The following is a 23,589-nucleotide window of genomic DNA, read 5'->3' on the forward strand; positions in this document are numbered from 1 at the left end:
TGAGAAATAGAAAGCTATTTTATTAACACGCTTTACATTTACAGTTCATTAGCTAATCAACATCAACATGCAAAAATAAGCGCTAGATACAAACCTCTACAATATGGTTGTGTGTGAATTACAATGGTTCATTTGTTTTGAAAACCCGTCAGTACTTATTTTAGCTGAACTATCAAGTTTCTGTAATGAAAAGCATGTACACTCTAGGACTACGGAACCACCTGGCAAGGCCTCTGCAGAAACTCAGTCCAGTGGCTTTCCCGTGAATACATTCTCAAAGCAGGAGATAAGGCGGTGCTGGAAGGTGAGATACTGAACCTGTGCACAGACACAGCCCCAGACACCCTGGCCATGTGGGCAGAGCCTCGTCAAGTAGCAGCCCAGGTGCATGAGGTGCACGGTGCTTTGGCAGCAGCTAGACAGTGAAGTCAGGAAAGGCCTCGGCACCACATCACAAGTCACTGCAGCCAACCGGTATGGCCAGCACCTTGCCCAGGCTGTGACCAACAGGAGTTGGCAAAGGACCAGCCTGTTCCTCAAGCTCCCCTGAGTCCCATCACTAGCAAAAGGAAGCAAACGGAGAAACACAGGGAAATAACCGATGAACCAATTCCTACTTCTGAGATGCTCTGGATTTCCTGGGTGAACGCTCAGGTCACACTGTAGAGAAAGTTTCTTTTGACAGGTGCAAGAACCTGCAGAGGCATCGTCGACTTATGTTACAAATCCTACCAATCAAACGCTGTTTGTTCTCAAGCACAGACTTATTAAATCTCACTTCCTCTTTTTCTAAGAGTATTTGTCGTTGCTCACTGATCTTTGGTCGCAAGAAACAAATGCCAAGGCAGGCTGGGGTCTGGGGTCAGGGGTCAGGGCAGGAGGGCATGGCTCCCACCCACCACAGCCTCTGGCCGAGGGCGTGCATGTGGCAACGCAGGGCCTACATGATGTATACTTTCTCAGCTTGGGAGAAGTGGAAGACTTCTTTGGTTCTTGGGCAAACAACTTTATCATCTTGACGAATAGAAAGCAGAGACTGGAAAACAAGACCATAGTTATGCATTAAAATGAGAAAATCCCATGCAAACTAATATCTGAATTAAGGTTCATTCCAAAAAATAAGTTACTGCAGAATAAATCATTTGATAGCATTTACTTCTGAGTACTTTGCCTGCATGTATGTACATATGTGTGCCTGATGCCTGTGCAAATCAGAACAGCATGTCAGATCTCATAGAATTTAAGTCACTCCTGGCACTAGATAGTTGCAGATGGTTGTGAGCCACCAAGAAGGTATTTGAAACCAAACCAGGTCCTCTGCAAGAGCAACAAATGCTCTTAACCTTGGAGCCATCCCTTCAACCTCAAGCCATCTAATCTTACAGAGTCACTTCTTGAAGGCATACCTGTTACATGTAGCACCCCTTCACCCTGGTACCCTTATTCTCAACACAGCTGCCCTGCCCAGCCCAACCCACAGCCCTGATATTCAGGCCCCTCACATTGTAGCCGTAGACGTAGCCATTGGGTAGCATCATGGGTGGGTTGTTCTCATTCATCACATCACCAGAGATCTTGCAGACCAGGCGGGAGTTGGCACAGTGAGCCATGGGCAGGGGCTGCGCCAGTTTGTTCAGAGAGCGGCTGCACACAGGGCAGTCAGGGCTCTTGGAGCTGCCATCCTCCTTGTAGCACTGTCTGTACACAGGATTAAGGAAAGGCTGTACCAACAAGGTCAGCAACAAGGCAGATATGCTGTGACTAGCCACAGGGCTGCCTTAGGGACACCAAACAGAAAACAACAGAGCTAACAAGTTAAAAGAATGCCATAGTCATTCAATGTCAGTTTTCACAGAGACATAGGGCAAGACAAGCCACTGGTATTGCCACCTAGGGGGAACCCACTTGCTGGCACCCTCACACCCAATGCGTGGTGTGGGACAGGGATGTTCTGGTGGATCGCCAGAAGGTGGCAGGCAAGCACCTGCTTACTTTCCAGTCCACCAGAGATGGTGAAAAGGATGGTCCTTGAGCCTCAGCTTAGAGCAGAGCAGAGCACAGCACAACACGTACCAGCTGTGATACCAGAAATGTCACTACCTTGAGGGACAGTCATACAGAAAGGGTTTGGCTACATGTAGCAATCAGGTCAGGCACACAAGGCACAGGTTCAGTCAGAGATTTAGCCATACAAAAGAGAATCACCCTTGGTTGTTGTTGTTGTTGGTGGTGGTGGTGGTGGTGGTGGTGGTGGTGGGGTCAGACCCACAAAAGGTTAGCCTGAGCTCTGACTATAGGAACCAGACAAGGGAGGGGAGTCAAATACACAAGCAACCACACAAGGGATAAGATCAGCCACCCAAAGATGAAAATCTACCGTGGGGGGTCGGAAGATTGGGAGACGTCCATCACAGGAAGGAATACATCAGCTATGCAATGGGAGTCATACAAGGGATGGGTCAGTCGCCTTCAGAGCAAAGTAGGCCAACTATTAACAAGGAAGGGTCAGCCTTTCTTGTCTTTCCTACAGAGGGAGGCTGCCACCTTTTGGGAGCCATGACCATTATGAGCCAAGCTGAGAAGTCAAACTGGCTAGACAGTTAAGGCTCAAGTCTTGAGGACTCTTGGGAAGCCAGTATCAGGTACACAGCAACATTTGAAAAGCCACAGAGGACACAGAAACCAAAGAAAATGAAGCTGCAGGCCCCAGGCCCTCTCAACCTTTACCCGAGAGAATAAAGTAGAACAAAAAGGATACGGTGTTTTTATTGCTGAGAGCCCAGCCTGCAGGGTGAGGGTGAAGACGGAGCTGTTTCCCAGCTGGTGCAGCCGGTAGTTGTCATATCGAAACTGTTGGATCAGCATTCTCCACCGGGCTGGGTCCAGGAGGTCCTGAAAGACAATGCAGAGGTGCTGGGGCCCTCCCCTGGCAGTTACTAGGAGGCCCAGCCAGTACAGATGCCCCCACAGCCATACAAGGCATCTGCTGGCTTAATGGCCCAGAACACTGCCTGGTTCGTATCCTGTGGTCTAGAAACAATGAAACAGAATTGCAGAGAATTAAAGCTGAAAGAGAGGTCACTCCAGAGAAGAAATGCTGGACAGATTATAACAGATGACCTCAGCTCAGAACTATTCCTGGTTAATGTTGTGACTTAGATACGGTATCCACAGGTACAAAAACAAGGGATAAAGCCTCCGCGTCATTAGGGCAAGAACACACTTCGCCTCCACCTTTTTTATAACTAACTGTTCAGTATTACTTCTGTAGAAGCAGTCAATGGAGGACTGTGCCCAGCTTGAGAAGTTCTAATAGAAGGGACAGCATCAGCCTTCAGGGCCCTTCTGAGGTTCAACCATCACTTTCCTCTAAAGGAAGTTTCCTCTCTGCCTCCCTCACTGACCCTGGCTCTTCCCTCCTTAATTTATCAAAGCCATTCTTTCAGTTCTCTTTTAACTCTCTCTTTTTTTAAATTAATTTATTTATTATATATAAGTACACTATACCTGTCTTCAGACACTCCAGAAGAGGGTGTCAGATCTCATTACAGATGGTTGTGAGCCAGCATTTGGTTGCTGGGATTTGAACTCAAGACCTCTGGAAGAGCAGTGAGTGCACTTAATTACTGAGCCCTCTTCCAGCCCCCTCTTTTAACTCTCTGTACCCTAAATTTCCAGTCTGCCCCTAAGACCAGGGTTTCTGGTGTGATCTTGGTCTTTCTCTATCAGGTCACCAAAAATCTGTCACTGATAGGACTTGACAGGCTAAGCCTGTTACCCTGCTGGCTTTGCCCCTAGTAGGCTTCTCCTAGTGCTCACTGGTGGGAGGGACAGCAGGTGTAAGTACCACGTACCTACCTATGTACTTTGTACCCCAACCTGCTGTAATCTGCTGGAACCATCTTTTAAAGCATCTGAGAGCTGGTTCATTTTCTAACTTGGATGCCTCAGGCCCAAACCAAACCTCCAGTACAGTGAAGAGAAATTTAAAACACTAAAATATGAATTTAGATATTTCCAACACTCTCTGGCCTGATGATATTTTAATATAAGACGTCCTACATCTCAAAGTTATATGGGTTGACTAGGGCCCAAAGCAAATCAGCAGTATTAACTGGATTCTCTGGGGAAGGAACACACAGCTCTCTTCTGCTGGCTACTAGAGTTAGGTCAACTGTGGATGAGGCTGAAGGGCAGACACAAAATCCTTTGACAGAAACCAGTCTCAAGGCTCAGGGAACAAAGTATATAACTATGAGCAAAACCTGTACTTAATGCCTTCGGAGAATGTATACTGAGCAAGGGTAAAAACCATTCACTGCTCACTCGGGGCCAAGGACAGACAGCCCAAACTTGGACCGAGGTTTGTACAAAGCTGTCTGAGCAATGGAGCATGATCATATCCTCTCCTAGAACCTCCTCCACCATGGCCAGAGATCAGCGGGCTGAAAGCAGCAGACCTGCACCAGGGAAAGAGACCAGGAGCAGCCAAAGAAGGGCACCTTGACCTCTAGTGCTCTTCAGTCCTACAGCTCTGGACTACAGAAAAAGCAAGAAGGCCAGTCTGCTGATGTGACAGAAAGAGAACAACAAGGAGGGCTGGCAGGGTGTGGAGACCCAGAGCCTCCCAGGTTGAAGCCTCTGGACCTCTGCCTCCAAGTTCCCACCAGCTAGACGGGAAGAGCGCGAGAGCACCTCAGCTAAGTAGTAGAACAAGCTGACAGTAGACGGGCCAGCCCCCAGGAGCTGGCCAGCACTCTCCCACCCACCCCACAGGACTCCTGACTCCAAGGACCAGCAGGGGGGCAAGTAAATAGGCATGAACATTACCTTGTATGGGGAGATGTGTGTGTCTGGTGGGAAGGCCAGCATGCCCATGACCTGGCGGACCTCATCCAGCTGGCTCCCCTCAGCCTGACTGAAGTGCTTTCTTGCATGTCTAAAAAACATTTTGGCACATTTAGGTTTATATTCCCAACTTTTTAATAATTAATTAAACAATTCAGGTCAGATGACAACTTGTCAAGAGTTAGAACTTTCCTTCTACCATGTTGGTCTCAGAGATTAAAGTGGGGACGTCATGCTTGGAGGCAAGTACCTTCACCTGCTGCTGAACCAAACTCTCTAATGCCCAAATCTCCAATTTTAAGGATCCGGACTAACAGGTCTTTCAGAGTCTGACAAAAAGGAATACCATCCCAAAAGATGTGCTTGGGGTTGGGGGACTGTGTGTGTGTGTGTGTGTGGAGGGGGTGGTGGTGGTGGTGGTCAAGAGATCAGGAGATGGGTTCACTTATGGCTAGAATTACTTACTGCTGGAGCCCTTGAGTGATTCCAGTTGCCTTGAGTGCCTACCCTTCATGTCCACAGACTTCTAGTCTAGTAGTTTCAATTGAAAGTTGTTTGAAGCAACTCAGGCCCACAGACAGACTACAACCCTTGTCTAACTCATCATGTATAAGCAAACACAGTACGATCATTCACATTGTGATACATATGGCTGGCTCCTGACCAGCCTGGAAGGACTGGCCATTAGCCATGAGGGCCCTTAGGTGTCGTATCTTCCCACGGGCTTCATCCACTGTCGTATCTTCTACATCTGTAGTCCCTCCTGTAGAACCAGACCATCTAACCAGTGGCCATAGCAAAATCCATGGAACCAAGTCCCCACAGACATCAGCCCTGTGCTAAGTCAGGAAAAAAAGGAGCTAGAATGTCCTGGGAACCTGAGGCAGCCTTAAGGTGAGTATGTGTATGTATGCTTAGAGAATAAAGCTGGTAGATGTCACTAAAGAGTCCCCAGGGAGTAGCAAGATAGTGTCAAAGCCAGAGAAAGAGGGAGGTATGTCCAGAGATAGGACATAGGTAGCTGGTTCACATAGCTTTTCATTCAACAGAAACTGCGGACAGAGACTAGGACCAGGCCTGGGACGCTGACATCCTAATCCCAAGGCAAAAGAACTCATATTGCTTTAATGTACATCACAGGCCATATAAGGACCGCCCCCTCCCCAAAACAAAACAAAAACATATTGTGTGGCACTTCATTGTATGTTGATGGCTAGGTAGCCTGCCTATGACACCATGTGAGGTCCCAGAAAGTTTAGGAGGTAGAGCCTACTGGAGTGAGTTACGTCACTTGGGTGTGTCCCTGAAGGAATGGTGGTTCCCTGCCTCTTCCCACTCTGTATCCTGACTGCCATGAACTGGGCAGCTGTGCTTCATTCATGGTACACTTCTTTCCTCAGGCTCCTCTCATCACAGGTCTGTCCAATGGGACTAAGTGACCATGGTCAGGAAACACAAGCCAGCCGGAACCTGTTTGCCCATGAAGGTGTTTGCCTCAGGTATGCAGAGTGGGAAACTGACAAATTCTTTGAATTCTGGTATTCTTTGAATAACAGTGTGAGAGATATCCAGGAATGATATACCCAAACCAGCCAGTCAGCCAGCCAGCCAGCCAGCCCTTGAGAACTCTGAGGAGAGTGACAGTCCCTTGTACCACCGTGGAGACACAGGTCAAGTCTCAGGCATGAGGCTGAAAAGAAGACCGCTTAAGCTCAGGAGTCTGAAATTGGGCAGCTCACCGTGAGCCTATTTTTTTCTTTCTTCTTTAATGGGAGGAACTTGCTATGTAGACCAGGCTATCCCCAACTTCACAGGGATCTACTTGCTTCTACCTTCTAAGTTCTAGGATTAGAGACATACCACTACTCCAGGCATAACCAAAGTCTTAAAGAAATGAGAGGAAAAAATTAACTTAGTGACACAACACTTGTCTACCATGCTCAGGGCCTAGAAAGAAGGGGATCAGAGGGGGGCATTCACCTGTGTAGGTAGCTCACATCTCCTATTCACGAATGCATGAGACAAGGTCAAGTGAGCCAGCTTCCACAGCCAGCTCGGGCATGCCTGCCCTCATCCACCCAGGCTCCTTAGCAACAGCAGTCTTGGGTTTTACTAAAAGCTGAGCCTGCAGGACTCTCTGCTTCCCACCTGGGCTTCTCTGGGGGATATGTCACTGCGGAGTCTCAGCCATCACAAACAGACACCATCTGAAGATCCCTACAGCGCCTAAGCTAGGAAATGTCACTGGCTCAGCACATGTCCAGGGTCGTGTTTTTACTGGTCTACCACGAGGTCCCCGCTCATCACACAGTTTCATGTGGCAGTCTAAACACTAATAGCTGTCAAGTGAGCTGGGCTGGCATCCCAGCCACCCATGTAAACCTGTATGATCAGGCTCTGTATCCCATCTCTTCCACTTGGGGAATAGTTATCAACTTTAAATAACAAGTATGCGCCAAGGGACTTGTCAGATCAGTTTCTTGGTCGGATGTTTTCTTCACAGCCATCTGAATGTTCTTTCCTGATCACACTCCAGGACTAACTGAGCAGAAGCCTTGGCAAAGCTGGAATTAAAGAACCCCAACTACAGAAGTTACTGCTCCAGCTTTGGTGTGCACTGACTAGATACCTGGTGGATACCAGGAAGGCTTTACAAAGCTGACTAAAGGCAAGTGGGTCAGGAGAAGCAAAACTGGTGCATTATTCTCTGTGACATTCCAGTAACAAGGGCAAGCAGGAGTGACAGATGGATGGCCTTTCCACTCTTACGCTTGGCCGGTAGAGACCCAGTAAGGACCTGCCAGGTAGAGGCCAATGGGCAGCCAGCCACTCTTCTCTGTACCCTTAGGGCAGAAACAGACTCTCAGATCTGCCTGCAGAAGCCCTCAGGTAATTTTCCTATTATGAGCATGCTCTCAAATGGCCACGTATATAACATTAGACCAAGAAACTTTGAACTGACCAGTTCAGTTTCTCTTGGGACATACTTGCTAAAGCTGATGACTATTTCTCAGGTGGAAAAGATGGGATGTGTAGACCTATCACAAGGGTTACATGGGGGACTGGGATGCCAGCCTAGCTCACTTGGCAGCTATTAAGGTCGATGCCATGTCAAACTGATGAGCAGGGGACTTTAACCTAATCTCTGGCTTGGGAACACAGAGCTTCAGTGGGCATGCAAGATGAGGCCATCAGACTGGACGGACGTGCCCAACATGTGTGTTTCCCTCTCTAGCCCTCCAGCCACGCATGTGGGAGGGGCAATGTCATGGAGAGCCTGCCTTAACACAGAAGCCTGTATGTGGCATATCCTACCTCACTGCATCCAGGCGCTTATTCTGTCGGACAAGTTCAATGAACTCCTGAATCCTGAGGCTGAACTCTAAGCAGCTCTGAGGGAAAAGACAGACAAGAGTTAGAAGGTGCCACTTGCCAGCAGTGCTGTGGCCTAGGCACCTGGGCACGAGGATCCACAGGTCTCACAAATTCCACCATTAAAGCTCAGGGTGCTGGGAAGAAGTGCTATTACCAGAGCCTCTATTCTGATAGAATAGGCAGGAGTTTTCTTCTGGCAGGGCCAATGCACTATGCAGATGGTGAGCCCAGTCCCCTAAGGCAACCATGCTGCATCCAAACGGGCAGCAGACAAGGACTGTCACCAGCTCCCAGACTGCATGGGGTAAGGTAACTAACTGTATAAGGAAGCCCTGCCAACTCCCCAGAGGACAGAGGTCTGCCAGGTCCCACAGTATACGAATGTTATGAAGCGCAATTTCTCTAAACACAGTTCCTCTAGCTGGCATGGTGGTGCACATCTTTAATGACAGCACTCAGGAGGCAGAGGCAGGCAGAGCCTTGTGATTTCGCGGCCAGATTGGTCTATATAGTGAGTAGTTAGCTCCAATATATCCATGACTGTGTAAAGAGGACTTGTTAAAAAAAAAAGTTTCCTCCGTACCATTACCACCAGGCCTCAGCTCAGCACATTTGTCTGTCCTGTAACTGCCTGAGCTGGGGACTGCTCCAGAATAGGTGGGGCCTGTGAATGGCAAAAGCTCCAAGATTTGCAGTTATGAGGAAGCTCTCAGGTCAGCACAAAAGTGACTCTTGAGGATAGCACAGGGTGTGGTTTATATAAAAGCCCAGAGCTGAGCTGACTCTGAAAGCAGTGCTACAATGTGGTGCAGGCAGTTCCTTAATGAAGGAAGGCGGCCAGCAGACAGGAACTGCTACCACCCCACACAGAAAGCAAGCCACTTTCTGTGCCAGTAATGACCTAAAGACCTTCAGGTATAGGCAGTAGAGCACTTGCCCAGCATATACAAAACCACCTATAAATCCAGCACCTAGGAGGCCAGAGGTAAGGCCTCAGTAAATTTGAGGTTAGCCTGGGCAATGCCCCCTAAAAGCCACTCAAAACCTTCAGCACACATAAATACTTCCTGCCAGAAACAGGAAGGAGGACATAAAAACTCGTCTAAGGCTAATCATGCCACTGACTACATAGAAGACTTAAATTCAACCTCAGTGCTGCAGCCTTTCCCACCCAGCTGCCTCTGTATACCTGACTCCCAGGGTGACCCCAGCAGAATGCACTCCACACAGCTACACAAGGCAGCTGCTTTGACCCTACTCCACCAATACGATGAGACCGTACCTACACTGCTCTGTCTGGGGACACAAGGGTGAAGGGGATGTCCACTCCTGATGCCCGAGGCTGAGGGCAGAGCAGGCTGGAAGCACAGCACATTCCAAACTAGAGCAGGAGCTGCCCTGACTGAGTGGTGGGTGGCAGGCTTGAAATGATCAGGAAAAGACAGGGTGTCCCAAAGCTCCCCAGGGCCAGTCTGGCCCCACTGTGTGGAGAGGTGCTTGTGGATGCTTTGTTCACTTTGAAGCCACCCAGGCAAGAACTGAAGGTGGTGAGCCTGCACATTAGAGCCCTATAAGTTGCGGAGTAACACTGTTCCTTCTATAGTTGGTGGGCACAAGTGGGATGTTTAAAAGCAAAGGTACTGAAGGAAAAGCAGTTTTTTCCTCCAAAACATAAACCTTAAATCTGTCTATTATTTAGGAGTAATATTCACTCTAACAGTTAGATTTTCAAATACCTTACCGACACAAGGGTGCCCATTCGTCATGCAAATCAGCTCTCCAAATCTGAATCTAAAACACCAAGTAATGTAGTGGGGTGGCTAGCCACCCTGTTCACTCTACAGCAGCCAGAGCCTCCAAATTTACCACTCTGTATGCCTCCAGGTTGCTCTTTAGCGTCCTGCCAAGTCTAGAGTTCTAAGGTAATTACAGATCATCTCTGTTATATGTTACTCCCAATTTACTGAAACTTGAGTCTGAGATGCTTCTCTTCCCATCCAACCAGTGTCTGATCTGTAGGACCTCAGTGCAGTATGGCTCTCTGCTTCCCTGATGGGAGAGCAGAGCATGCATGCATGTGCACACTCCGATTATAGAGAGCTGTGATGGGCAAGCCTGTCACTAGGTACCATCACCTGATTCTGGACAACTGCTAACAATCCCTTCTTAGCTGACTCTCGACACCAAAACAATGTTCACCCTCTCTCTCAGCACTCAGTCAGCACCTCAATTTTCCAGGCTTTGTCTACCCAGAATGTCTATCTCTGGCCCATATGGAACACCTACAGTAAATTCAGCAAGCTTGTGGACATACTCCCTGAAGAGGCCAAAGCTTAGGAAGATCACTCACTCATGGAAGGGTTCTTTTTCTGGCAGAGAGGGCGGAACTGAGTAGGCCAGACTTATGTATCAATTCTAGCTTTCCTTTAGGAATTCCGTACCAAGATCCTTTCTTTGAGGGAGCCAAGTGGCAGAGAGTGTCATTCTTGGCTGGTGACTATATGCATCCCAACAAGCTCAACCAGATGGGTTAAAGCAAACTCAGCTTAGAAAACAAGAAACATAGCTCCTCTGGTGGAGGCAGTGCTATTAATGAAAACTAACACATTTCTGCTACAAAGCAGAGAGCAGGTTTAAGTTCTGGGGCTCTGTGTTTTATAAGTGTTAATCAGCAGACACTACAGCCCAGAGTTCTGCAGCCCTTACCTGACCGAGTGGGGAATCCACAGGCTGCCTCACCTTTAAGTGCAGCGGGAGTGAACACGCTGTACATGTCACAGGGCTCGACACATTTCACTGCTGGCCAAACCAATACAGAGGCTACTCCTAAGGAAGCACAGTCACCTAAACACCCTGAACCCCACCCCAAACCCAACAAGTGCCTCACAAACTAAAACCAACCCAAAAGTCCACAAGCAGGTGAAACCATGTTGGTCCTGGGTTGGTGACATAGCTTCCACCCAACCTTGGCCCCTCCTCCATTAGAGACCCATCCATTCCCACCAGGAGCCCAGCCCAGAAAACTCACACACCTTCATCTTCCGGAGTCGGGACTTGTTATCGTGACACCAGGCAAGACAGGTGGCTGTCTCACGCCTCTCCAAGGACTCCTCCACTTCTTTGGCTGTCAGGAACATCTCGATATTCACGAGGTCCTTAGAGGAAGAGGCAGCTAAGGTCACAACAGGCCTGTGGCCTACAAGCAGGGGCAGCTGGTTTCTACCCTCTACACCTCGGCCTCCCACCCTGAGTTTAGGCTCAGCACCGTACACCCCTACGACTGGTCCAACCTGTCTAGGGCACTGCAAAGACAAGGCAATAAAATTCCAGGGAACAAAACTGGTCCACGAGGCCTGGGAAGCTTACATATAGCAGATGCCTACTGGTTAGGGGAACCAGACCCATCCTGTTATAGTAAAGGACTAGCAAGAAACATAAACACTACACACACTTGGACTGGCTCCCAACAGGGGCTCAGGCTCTGGGGTTAATCTTGTCAACTTGATGAGATTTAGAGTCACCATGGAAATTAATCTCTCCACCTATCTGTAAGGGATTAGATAATTAGGTAAACTGAGGTGGGAAAATTCATCTTAATATGTGGTTTGTATGATTCCAAGGGCTGTGAGTCTCACAAGTAAAAAGGGAGAAAGCTGGCTGCGCTCTAATCATCCCCCCCTCTCTACTTCCTGACTGTGCATACACATAACCAGCTGCCTCCGGCTTCTGCTGCCACACCTTCTCTGGCAGGATGGCCTATCTCCTGGAACTCTGATAAGTTAACCCTTCTTCACTAGCCTGCTTTTGTCAGGCGTTGTGTTGTAGCAACAACAAAAATAACAATAAAAAAAGCAACAACCCCACCAAGCCCACAACATAAGGTACAACGTCCTTCAAGTCCTCTGCAAGGTGTGCAATGCCTCCACGCCTCTATGCTAATGTTCTGGTTTCTCTATTCTGAACACATTTGAGAGTGAGAGAGAAGGAGAGAGAGAGGGAGCAAGGGGGGGGAGAGGGAGAGAGAGGGAGAGAGGGAGGGAGAGAGAGAGAGAGAGAGAGAGAGAGAGAGAGAGAGAGAGAGAGAGAGAAATACAACACTCTCCCCACTCTCCCCACTGTCTTTGCTCTTTGAAGAGGGCTAAAGGCGATCATTTGCTGAGCTCTAGAGGACTCACCCAGGGTCAGAGCGCCCTTCTGCATCAAAGGGTCTATTAAGATTAGCAAAAATGAGGGTCTGGGCCAATGGGACGTATGCACATTACAAGAAAAGCAGAAAAGCTACCTGAAAAAAAAAGGTCCTGTCTTCCAATGTTTAAAAGCACACTGGTTTATATATTAGCGGGTAGACACACGAGGACAACCTACAAAAGTCAGCTCTCTCCTCCCACCATGTGGTTCACAGGGCTCAAAATCGGTTAAGTTTTGGCAACAAGCGTCTTACCTCCTGGACCATCTCACCAGCCTGAAAACAGTTTCAAAAGCAACATTTCTTTCTGAGATGAACTTAACCAGCACAAAACAACTGATAATTTCTAGCTGCACCATGTGCAGTGTGCTCTGGCTGGGATCTAGAGACCTGATGTTCCTCCTGCCACACTCCTTGGCAGGGGCTCCGTTACCATCACATCCCACTGCACGTGCACGGCAATGACCAGGGGAGGGAGCTGAGGTTATGAGAAGCTCCTTCTAGAGCATGGTTAGGCAGGGCATGCAGTGCAGCTGCTGAACGTGGTGGAGACACAGCCTTTAAGTAAAAGAAATCATAATAAAATTCTCCTATTTTTTCCATTTCAAGATAAACAATTTTAATTAAGCAGACTTGAGCGATAGCTGAGAGAGCTCAGGGGGTAAAGACGCTTGCCACCAAGCCTGACAAGCTGAGTTCAAGTCCTGCATCTTTCACGGTGGAGAAAACTGACTCCCAAGAGATGCGCATGACTGCTCAAAGATATGCAAATTTCCCAAAGAAATTCATCATGAGGTGATAAATTTAATAAAAATCAAAATAATAATGGATTACAAGAAAAAACACTAGGGTAACCTACAGGTTCAGTGATGCACTCTGTGGTGACCAAGCACAGGCCAGGCTTTCAGAGTCTAGCCGCAGTGGCCATAACAGTGGTCGGGTCAGGGAAGAAGGCAGCCATGCCTTTCCCTGGCTATCTGGCCATGTCACTGACTCCAGGGAGCTCTGGTAAGAACACCACCCTTTTGGCCTCCTCACACACAACAGGATAACAAGGTCAAGTTGTCCAAAAGCAGGTCAATGGTATCCTGTGACTGTCACTGACTGTAGGGCACCCATCACAGGTGGGAACAGACAAACGCAATGGTACTCACACCCAGGCAGGGGACCCAGAGTTTGAAAAGCCCACCTCGATGCCACTCTGGCGAGCCAGCTTCACAGCTGTGTTGTAGTAGCCACAGCGCAGCAGATGCTCCACCATCATTCGGTCCATGCGCTTCCGCTTCCACATGCTGGCTGCTGCTGGCTGGTCACTGCTGTGCTCCTTCAGGTGCTCGATCCTACGCTTGCAGAGCTTGGCACTCTCATCCTCGGCCTGGATGGATTCTACTGCCTAAGTCACAACAGACACAGTTGAGATGGTTTGTCCCATGAACCTTGCTACCAGCCATGAAAACATATGTATGCGCCTCTCCTCTGAATGCTCACGAAAAGCAAGGAAAAGTAAAAAGGGAGTGTTGTTGGACTAGATACAAAAATAAATCAGGTTTCCCATTTGTTTGAGGTGAATTTGTATGAGACAGTGAGAAGCAGGACAGCACCAACCATTTCAGTGCTTGCCGAGCTCATGTGAGGCCTCACTTCACTCAAAACGGTTTACCATAAATATGGATCTTGCTTTGGCTTAAGCTACATTGTCAGATGCCTAAAATCTGAAATTTGTTGTACTTCCTCTCTTAATTACTATAAAGTGATTCTTCATTCATTCATTTTGTGATAGGATCCAACTATGAAGCCATAGCTGGGCTGGAACCTGCTGTTGTCAAACTCACAAAAATCCTTCTAGCTCTAATTCCTGAATACTAGGATTAAAAGCAGGTGTCGCCGGGCAGTGGTGGTGCACGCCTGTAATCCCAGCACTCTGGGAGGCAGAGGCAGGTGGATTTCTGAGTTCGAGGCCAGCCTGGTCTATAGAATGAGTTCCAGGACAGTCAGGGCGTGAGTTCCAGGACAGCCAGGGCTATACAGAGAAACCCTGTCTCGAAAAAACCAAATCCAAAAAAAAAAAAAAAAAAAAAACCCAACTAACATGCCAAGCCTGGTTTTTAAATCCTTTAAAAGTCAACTTGGGGGGCTCGAGAGATGGCTCAGCAGTTAAAACTGCTCTTCCAAAGGTCCTAAGTTCAAATCCCAGCAACCACATGACAGCTCACAACCATCAATATGATCTGACGCCCTCTTCTGGTGCATTTGAAGACAGCTACAGTGTACTTAGATATAATAATAAATAAATCTTTTCTTTTTAAAAATAGAATAGTTTAAAAAAAAAGTCAACTTGGTTCTAAGTTATATCTTAGGTAAAAAATGTTCTCAATGTGCGCTGCCCAACATGGCTGCCATAACCCTGTGCCACTGAATTTCTGTAAGACCAGTGTCACCAAAGAACAAGATCTCATCTCATTAAGGGTAACTTTTTATAGCCATATAGCTAATATCTAAATGCAAGACACCACAAGGCAGGCCCCTGCTGGCTTGCTTTCCTCAAACACTGCCATCATGTTCTGTTCCTTTCCTTGGCTACTGTTGAGGTTGCTCTCAGTGTGAGCTCTTCCGTCTCACTGTGTAACACACTAGGTAAGTTCATCTTCACCCGTTGTTCATTGTATGAGCCAATGACTTTAGTAGCCCTATCATTCACCCTGTCCTGCCTCTACCCTTCTCTGGGCTCTGTTTGCCCTTCTATTTATACCATATTATATACAATCTCTTTGGAACCACTTTCCAAGTCTTGGTACAGGGCTAATTCCACTAGTCTGGTTATTATTTGCTTGAGACAGAATCTCGTTATGTTGCCCATGCCAGCCTGGAGCTTAGAACACAGACCAGCCAGCCTTAAACTCAAATGGATCGTCTCTTCTTCCCCAGATGCTGGGATTAGGTGTGTGCCACAGTGGTCAGCCCCAGGTTAACTGTTTTTTAATCTGGCATTTTCACTCATACTTTTTAAAACTCTAAACAAACTTTTATACTTTCTGTTTCCTACAGGTTTTCAAGTTGTTTTCTGAACCACTATCCTGGGCATCTTTTCTTATATCAGACTCCTATCTGTGACTGAGACTACTAAATCTCTTTTGCTGATTGAGTTCTCTAACCCCTTTGGGACAATGTTTTAAAGGACTATTCATGTCTTCAAAGAATCATCCTCAGAGCTAGGTCATTCTGACATTTCCAGCAAGTTCTCGGGTGAACCACCAGCCTGCAAGCCCTAGCTTCCTCCTGGGTCAGGCTTCAGGCGCTTTCAGTTCTCTCTCTAGCAGCATGAAGGCCAGAACATGCTGCCCAGCTTGCCTGTCTCAAAGCTCCTAGCCAGGGCCTACTCCCAGAGGACAAACCTTCCTCTTGAGGACACTCAGCTTCTCCACCACACCATCCAATAGGCTGACCACAGAGTCCACAGCTGGGCAACTACTCAAGGTCTTCTCAAGCTCTGCTACCACCATGGTGACGTGGCTGGTCTCTCGATCGATGTTTTTCTGAGCAGCTCGGAAGCGTTTATTCAGTGTCTCATAGGGCACCTAGACAAGAAAAGGCAGAAAGAACCTGAGCCCCGACCTTCAATACATGGATACAGCTCTGTACATGGGCCTCCTTCACATCTGGCACAGGCAACCTAAGACTCTCAGCTCTCAAAAAAAATCTCACAGCACCCTGGACCAGGACCCACAAAGTATGATAGCAGAGTTGGCCAGAGCCTGGAGGGGACGCTGACCTAAGACAGGCACATTATGCCCTAGCCCTTGAACACTGCTGGGTCACAGTCTTTACACAGACAGACAGATAGGCAGGCAGGCAGGCAGGCAGGCATGCGCGTACACACACCCTTAATGGACAAAATAACTCCAAAGTTCATCTAGAAAAACAGTTTAAAAAGTGACTAAAAAGGAGGTAAGGGAAAAGGGGTCCTTCCCACTTGACCAGTGGGGAACTGGAGGTAAGGACCACACTGGGCAGAATATTCAGGATTAATCAGTCCAAAAAGTTTTACATCATTCAGGGTTAATGTGAAGTCATATTTCATGTGGAATTACAAATGAACATTAACATTTCTCCTCCATAAAAATATTTTTATTCCAATTGCAGAAATAAACAAACAAAACCAACCCATTTCCTACAGGAAGAAGAGAATGTAAGGAATATGTAAAGAATAGTCAAATCACACACCGCCACACCCCTCTCTCCACACCCCTCTCATTTCCTGGCCCCTGTGAGCACAACACAAGTAAGCTGTGCCACCTCTGTGGAAGGCTAAGCTACAGCCACAGGTCATATCTCTACTGTCAAGTACGCTAGTATTACTGTGCTGCACACCCAGTCTGGGCTACACAGAAAGTTCCAGACACTGATCCTGTCTCAAAGCAGCAACAACAAAATTACACCAAAAACACACCGTATCCACCAAGTGTATTGCTGGTAAGGATGGAATGCTGCTGCTACTGTGACCCATCAGAGGAACACTGTGGACAGACAACTACATCTAGTAGCAGGCCCACTCCAGGGTATATATCCAGAAGCACAATCTCTACAAGATGTCTGCTTACACGCTCACTGCAACATCCCCATCTGAGTGTTCACCAACAAATGAATCAAGAAAATGCAGCATATACATATAATACAGCTTTACAATGGAAAAGCCTGCCATATACCAGAAGATGGGTGAACCCTAAGGACAGCATGTTAGATACGATGAGCTGAACACAAAGTGACAACTGTTTCAGTCAACTGAACAAGACTCTTAAAAAGATCAAGCTCTTAGAGAACAAAAGCATGCATGGTCAAACTCTACTGGCAAAACTTCAGTTCTACAGACAGAATGTTCCAGAGACTATGAGGGTACACAAGTAACAGCACATATGTACATGTAACAATTCTAAGCTGTGTTGTCACTGCAGATAGATAGGTAGACAGATGACAGATAGATGGATGATAGGTATGTAGGTAGATAAGACAGACATGTGGCTCAGTTGGTACTGACAGAGCTTGTCCAGCACATATGAAGCCCTGACTTTGATCCCTACTCATTACAAAAACAGACTGTGCATAGTGGTGTTGTACACCTGTAATCCCAGCACTCAGAAGGTGGAGGCAGGGGGATCAGAAGTTCAAGATCAGATCCCTGTTGACTATATAATGAGTCTGAGGCAAAAAAACAAAACAAAACAAAACAAACCCCATCTAACACTTTGACAGGAAACAACCTGATAGACTGAGACCTGATATCAATACTTACTATTACACCTAGCATGGGGGCATACACCTGTGATCCCAGCACTCAGGAGTCCAAGGCAGGAGAATACTGTGTTTGAGCTTGGGCTACATAAAAATATTCCATCTCAATACCATCACCACACCACACGGCACCAAACCAAGCCACAACAAAAAGAAATAACTATTAACCTTTGTGATGCCCTTAGCAAGGTGCTGGTAAGATTAGATATAGATCAAATGAATGAAGATGGAACACCCACAAATAGAGCCCCACACCCACCCACACATGTCCAACCACAAGGCCAAAGGAAATGCTAGTTTTAGCAACAATATCAGGACTAGGAACTCCCTGAAAGCAGTGAAAACCAAGCTATGCCTCATCCATCTACCAAAACCACCCTGAAACAGGTCACAGACCTGAACATACATGCTGAAACTTCCTGTAAATCATCTGAGGAAGAAACAAGACATTGTCATGACCTTGAACAAGGTCACAAGCTTTGTAAATGACACTAAACAAACTATGAAAGAAAACTCATCATTAACTGTCATTACCAAAACCAAACTTCTGCCCTGCAGACAACCACCTAAGGAAAGAGAACAGAGTCAGATACTGGAGGGAAGCCATTAGAAATGTACACGTCTAGCCAGGCAGTGGTGGCGCACACCTTTAATCCCATCACTCTTGGAGGCAGAGGCAGGCGGATTTCTGAGTTCGAGGCCAGCCTGGTCTACAGAGTGAGTTCCAGGACAGCCAGGGCTACACAGAGAAACCCTGTCTCGAAAAAACAGAGAGAGAGAGAGAGAGAGAGAGAGAGAGAGAGAGAGAGAGAGAGAGAGAGAGAGAGAGAGAGAGAGAGAGAGAGAGAGAGAAAGAAAGAGAAAGAGAGAAAGAGAAAGAGAAAGAGAAAGAGAGAAAGAAAGAAAGAAAGAAAGGTACACATCTAGCATGACCACTTCCCAGGAAATTATGGAATGCTTACACAAAAATTAAAATTTAGGATAGCAAAAATCCCATTCTCAAAACAAGTCAGAGAACTCAAAAGAAATTCCTTTCATAACATGTGGAAGATCTATATAGCTGCTTGTCACCAGGAAATATAAAATATAGTGGCAGTGGGTATTCTTGATCAGGCCACAGGTGCCCAGATTTCTGGCCAAAGACTCTGGACGTCTGTGAGCATGTTTCTGGATGAGACAGCGAGCCACTCCTCAGTAAAGCTGATGGCCTCTTGGTGTGGATTTTGTTTGCCCAGGTGAAGAACTGAACAGAGCCCACAGTCATGACCCCATGTGCGTGCATCCTCCAGCCGGGACGCTGCCCTCAGCCTTCTGGCTCATTGCACACAGGTCTTAGATCTGTCCATTTTTGCATTGGAACTCTACCATGGACCTTCGTTTTCTGAGAATGCACCACGACCTGGTTTGCCTGCTATCTTGAAATTTCCCTGCTCCCACAAGGCAATTCCCTATTTTTAATATTTCTATAAACGCATCCTATTGATTCTGGTTCTCTGGAGAACTCTGGTTCAAAGAACAATTCATTCAAGCTGAGAAACGGTTGAGCCCTGTTGGCACCTGAATAATTCTCTGCCAAGTTGGGCAGTTTCTCACGGAAAGAGACTCCCACCAGATGATACAGTAACAACATCCTTGAGAAAGGAACAGACTGCCCAGTTCAATGCCCATCAGTAGGGATGAGAGTAAAGCTGTGGTGCCCCGTCCACAGGAACTAGACTGTCAGTCAAAGGGATAAACTACTCACACCTGCCTTCAGAGAAGCAGCTCCCTGGGAAGCCCTTCCTTCCCACACGGACCAACTACCGGCAGGGTCCTGGGCACTGCACACCCAGCTGCATCTGGCCCCATGTGAAGCACTCACTTGCCTCAACTGGGTGTGGCTATGAACTATGGCTTTTGTAAGGAAAAAACAAACAAACAAACAACTCTATCAATGTACAAAAAGGGAAGAAATGAAGGAAAAGGGAAAAAGAGACAGAAAATGGGACAAATGAGACAGCAAGGCTGAGACCATGGCATGACCATTATTATAAACCCAGAGAGGAAGATAAACTTGAGAACAAGTACCTACTTGCCCTTTTTTTGAGACAGGATTTCATGTAGCCCAAGATGCCTTTAAACTCATAATCCTTGTGCCTTGGCATCTTAGGTGCTGGAATTATATGCATATACTATCACAACTAGCAAAAACTGCTTTCTTTTTATAAACAATGCTGGAATTCAGAAATAACAATAAAAATAGCTTACTAACTACCATGAGCTGAGCTCCAGGTTTGCCCCAGTATCATAAAAACAGACATCTATAAACAGCAAAGCACCACTGACCCCCAGCACTAATAAAAGCTAAATGAAGCCAGGCATGGCAGAATATGACGGTCATATCCCAGCTACTCACAGCACTCAGGCAGGAAGATCATAAATTTGAGGCTAACCTGGGCTACGCAGCAAGGCTGTCTGAAAGGCAGGGAAGTGAAGCCCCCTCTTTCCATACAGGCATTTTCTGTGTAGCCCTGGCTATCCTGGAACTTGCTCTGTAGACCAGGCTGGCCTTGAACTCACAGATATCAACATGTCTCTGCCTCCCAAGTGCTGGGACTAAAGGTGTGCACCAAGACCCTGGTAGGGTAGTGAAATTTGTTCTTAATATATTTTAATTCAATGCAATCTAGATAGTTTAGTTATATAATCAAATTGTGTTTTTCCCCTCTTTGTGCTATGTCTGTAAAAGTAGAGTCCTCTTAACTCAAAGCATCTAGCATTCCCGATGTCCGCAGCTTCCCTGAGTGTAGTACACGCATGCGCAGGATAACTCACCTTCTGGGACTCACACCACGGATGTGGAGCAGATGTGATGAGAGCCACACCTCATACCTGGATTCATGACACCAGCGCTCCACGGACCTATTCTGAAAACTGCTGATTATGCAGAGCTGTGTACCCCAGCCAAAAAACATCATCTCGCCATGCTGTACCTTTTTCAGTTATCAGTAAAGCAACCCTTACCAAATTTTTTTTTAAAAAAGGAGTATATAATTCACAAACTCTTAACTCCCCCTAAAAGGTACCACTTAAAAGGTTTTAGTATAATCGCAAGGTCGTGAAATCATTACTACTTTCTACTTGGAGAGTATTTTCATAATCATGTTGTGGCCATCTCTCAAGGCACAAGCACCCAGACAGGTCTCCCTGTCTCTGTTCTTGAAATGTCACACAATTGAAGCCTTAAGTTATTGGGACTTTTCCCTGACCTTTGACTTAATGTTGTTTCTGAAACCGACCCACAATGTAACCATAATGAGCCCGTGTTCTGCTCTCTGGATGCATAATCCTGTGTTAATAACTCAGTCTATGCACACAAATTGAGACCATATGTATTTGGGGGCCATTATAAGTAAGGCTTTTGGTTCCTTGTATGGACAGCAACCACCTAAAAAATCCCTAGTGTTTCAAAAGGTAACATGACTGGTTTTCCCTCCCATCAACAGTGTCTAAGGGTTTACAATTTCTCCACATCTTCTTCCTGTAGCAATTCTAGCAGAAGGAAGTAGTATGTCCCGGTGGCTTTCCTTTGCATTTCCTTGACGACTAAAGATGCTGAGCACCTGCCTGTGTGCTCTTACTATCTGTGTATCTTTTCCTTCCTTCCTTCTTTCTAAGATTTATTTATTATATGTAAGTACACTGTAGCTCTCTTCAGACACATCAGAAGAGGGCGTCAGGTCAGATCTCATCACAGATGCTTATGAGCCACCATGTAGTTGGCAGGGATTTGAACTCAGGACCTTCAGAAGAGCAGTCAGTGCTGTTAACCATTGAGCCAACTCTCCAGTCACCTGTGTATCTTTTAAAGCCTCCCCATTATTTTAGGTTTGGGGATGCATGTCGGTGCACATGCACCAGAGGCTGATGTCAATGGTGTCTTCTTAATCAGTCTCTACTGTATTTATCGGTGCAGGGTCTCCTGCCCAATCCAGAGTTTGTCAATTTGGCTAGTCTACATAGCCAGTCACCTTGTGATACCCTGTCTCAGTCTCCGGGACTATGGTAGGCTACTACCACATCATTGCTTTATGTGGCTGCTGGGATCTGAACTCAGGTCCTCGAGCTCACGTGGCTGAGGTCTTTGCTTTATCTACTATATGTGCTCATTTTTAAACTTTAAATTATTACTCAACAGTAAGACTTCTTCATAGATTCTTAATACTAGCTCTTACCAGATAGGTGTTTTGCAAATGTTTTTTCCTATTTTGTAAGCAGCTGTTTTGGGTATCTCAGGAAGCTTACACAATCTTTACTACACCAAGTTAAAAAGGTTTCAAGCCTCAGAGTAAGGTAATGCCAGAGCTGAGTCTGGCAAAGACCCTCTCTCTTGTTGGTGGTTATGGTCTCACATTTTCTTTTGGTATGCATGCAGAGGAAGATGGCACAGTGGGTAAAGGATTTGTTCCCAAGCCTGATCATCTGAGTTCGATACCTGGAACCCATATTACAGAAAGAGAACTGAATGCTGTGCTGATCTTCACTCATGCATACCCACACATGTGCACACACAATAAACAAATGCAAACAAACAAGCAAAGCCCACATTAATTCAGGTTGGGATTAGTGCTGCAGAGGATGCAGTGCTTGGCAAGCATGCATGAAGCCCTCTGTTCCATCCCCAGCATCACACAGACCAAGCATGGTGGCACAGGTCTGAGTGCTTGTGTTCAAGCACCCAGAAGGCAGGGAGCAGGAGAACAGGAGTTCAAGATCAGTCGTAGTAGAACTCGTGATACCACAGCAGTAAACAGGTAAGCGATCCAGGTAGAAAGGTTTAGGAAGAGAGAGGGAGGAGAAGGGGTAGGGAGGGTTAACCAAAACTAAGGGTGCATTAAAAAGTCATATGAAAACCTATTTTATAAGCTAATTAAACACTGTGATAAAAAATTTTTAAAAAACCTTTGGATGTAGTCACTTTGCTCTGGTGAATTATACTGCTCCCAAAAGTCATAGGTTATTAAATGAAAATTTCAGTGCCAGATGAGGGATGCCTCCCGAGTTGTTAGCCAGGGAAGTCCCAAAGGTCCCTAAAACAATACAGGCTCATGCTGTATTGTTTTAGGGACCTTTAATCCCAGCACTTGGGAGGCAGGGGCAGGCAGATTTCTGAGTTCAAGGCCAGCCTGGTCTACAGAGTCCCAGGACAGCCAGGGCTACACAGAGAAACCCTGTCTCGAACCCCCCCCCAAACAACCTCCCCCAAACAAACCCCAACAACAACAACAACAAAACAAAACAAAAACCAAAACCAAAAACCAACAACACAGGCTCTACTGCCATCTCCTGGTTGTCAAAAAGAATTGGATGGTAAGACCCCATTGCTGAAAATACCGCACACTCTGGTGGCAGAAATAGAAAAAATCAAGATGAAACTGAGCTGGAGGCTTCCTTCTTGCTGGCTAGCTTTCATAGTGCTGAAAGGTACTACACAGCCTGCTTGCTAAGAGAGGAAAAAATAGTCATCACTAGACTTACTCAGCGGTGGAACCAGTGTGCTACACTACTACCCTTCCAGGAAAGATCTGACTACTGTTGCAATAGTGGTGTGAATGTTAGCTAGGATAACCAACCATTTTCTGATTGGATTTTAGGATCACTACACAGGAGGAATGAACATTTGGTACTCTAAACCTGGTCAAAAGTTATGGTTAGTTCTCTAGTGGGAACCTTATTATAGCTGTTTTGCTAAACGGCCATGCTGTTGAGCTGCCTTCTAAGTATTTCGGACTATAGATGAGCACTGTTCTCAGTCCTGGTCAGAGAAGTTTCTCTTTGTAGCTAGCAACAGTTAATGCTCATAATTGACCAAAGTGCTGAGAGTACATGACTGTTGTGTACTGGGCCCTAAAAGG

At 46.6% G+C, this 23,589-nt stretch overlaps 1 protein-coding gene across 1 annotated transcript in view; it reads right to left on the bottom strand.

The window, feature by feature from the left end:
• The window catches only part of Maea (macrophage erythroblast attacher, E3 ubiquitin ligase), a 33,553-nt gene continuing 9,964 nt past the window's right edge, over nucleotides 1–23,589 (bottom strand). Inside the window, exons 2-9 of the mRNA XM_052198520.1 lie at nucleotides 15,802–15,984; nucleotides 13,599–13,802; nucleotides 11,256–11,378; nucleotides 8,164–8,240; nucleotides 4,831–4,939; nucleotides 2,759–2,892; nucleotides 1,503–1,698; nucleotides 1–1,036 (exon numbers count right to left, since the gene is read on the bottom strand). Coding sequence (XP_052054480.1) covers nucleotides 941–1,036; nucleotides 1,503–1,698; nucleotides 2,759–2,892; nucleotides 4,831–4,939; nucleotides 8,164–8,240; nucleotides 11,256–11,378; nucleotides 13,599–13,802; nucleotides 15,802–15,984 — 1,122 coding nt within the window. The 3' untranslated portion in view covers nucleotides 1–940. The remainder of the gene's footprint in view (nucleotides 1,037–1,502; nucleotides 1,699–2,758; nucleotides 2,893–4,830; nucleotides 4,940–8,163; nucleotides 8,241–11,255; nucleotides 11,379–13,598; nucleotides 13,803–15,801; nucleotides 15,985–23,589) is intronic.

Source organism: Apodemus sylvaticus, chromosome 11 (genome assembly GCF_947179515.1).
Source record: "Apodemus sylvaticus chromosome 11, mApoSyl1.1, whole genome shotgun sequence".
Classification (NCBI taxonomy): domain Eukaryota; kingdom Metazoa; phylum Chordata; class Mammalia; order Rodentia; family Muridae; genus Apodemus; species Apodemus sylvaticus.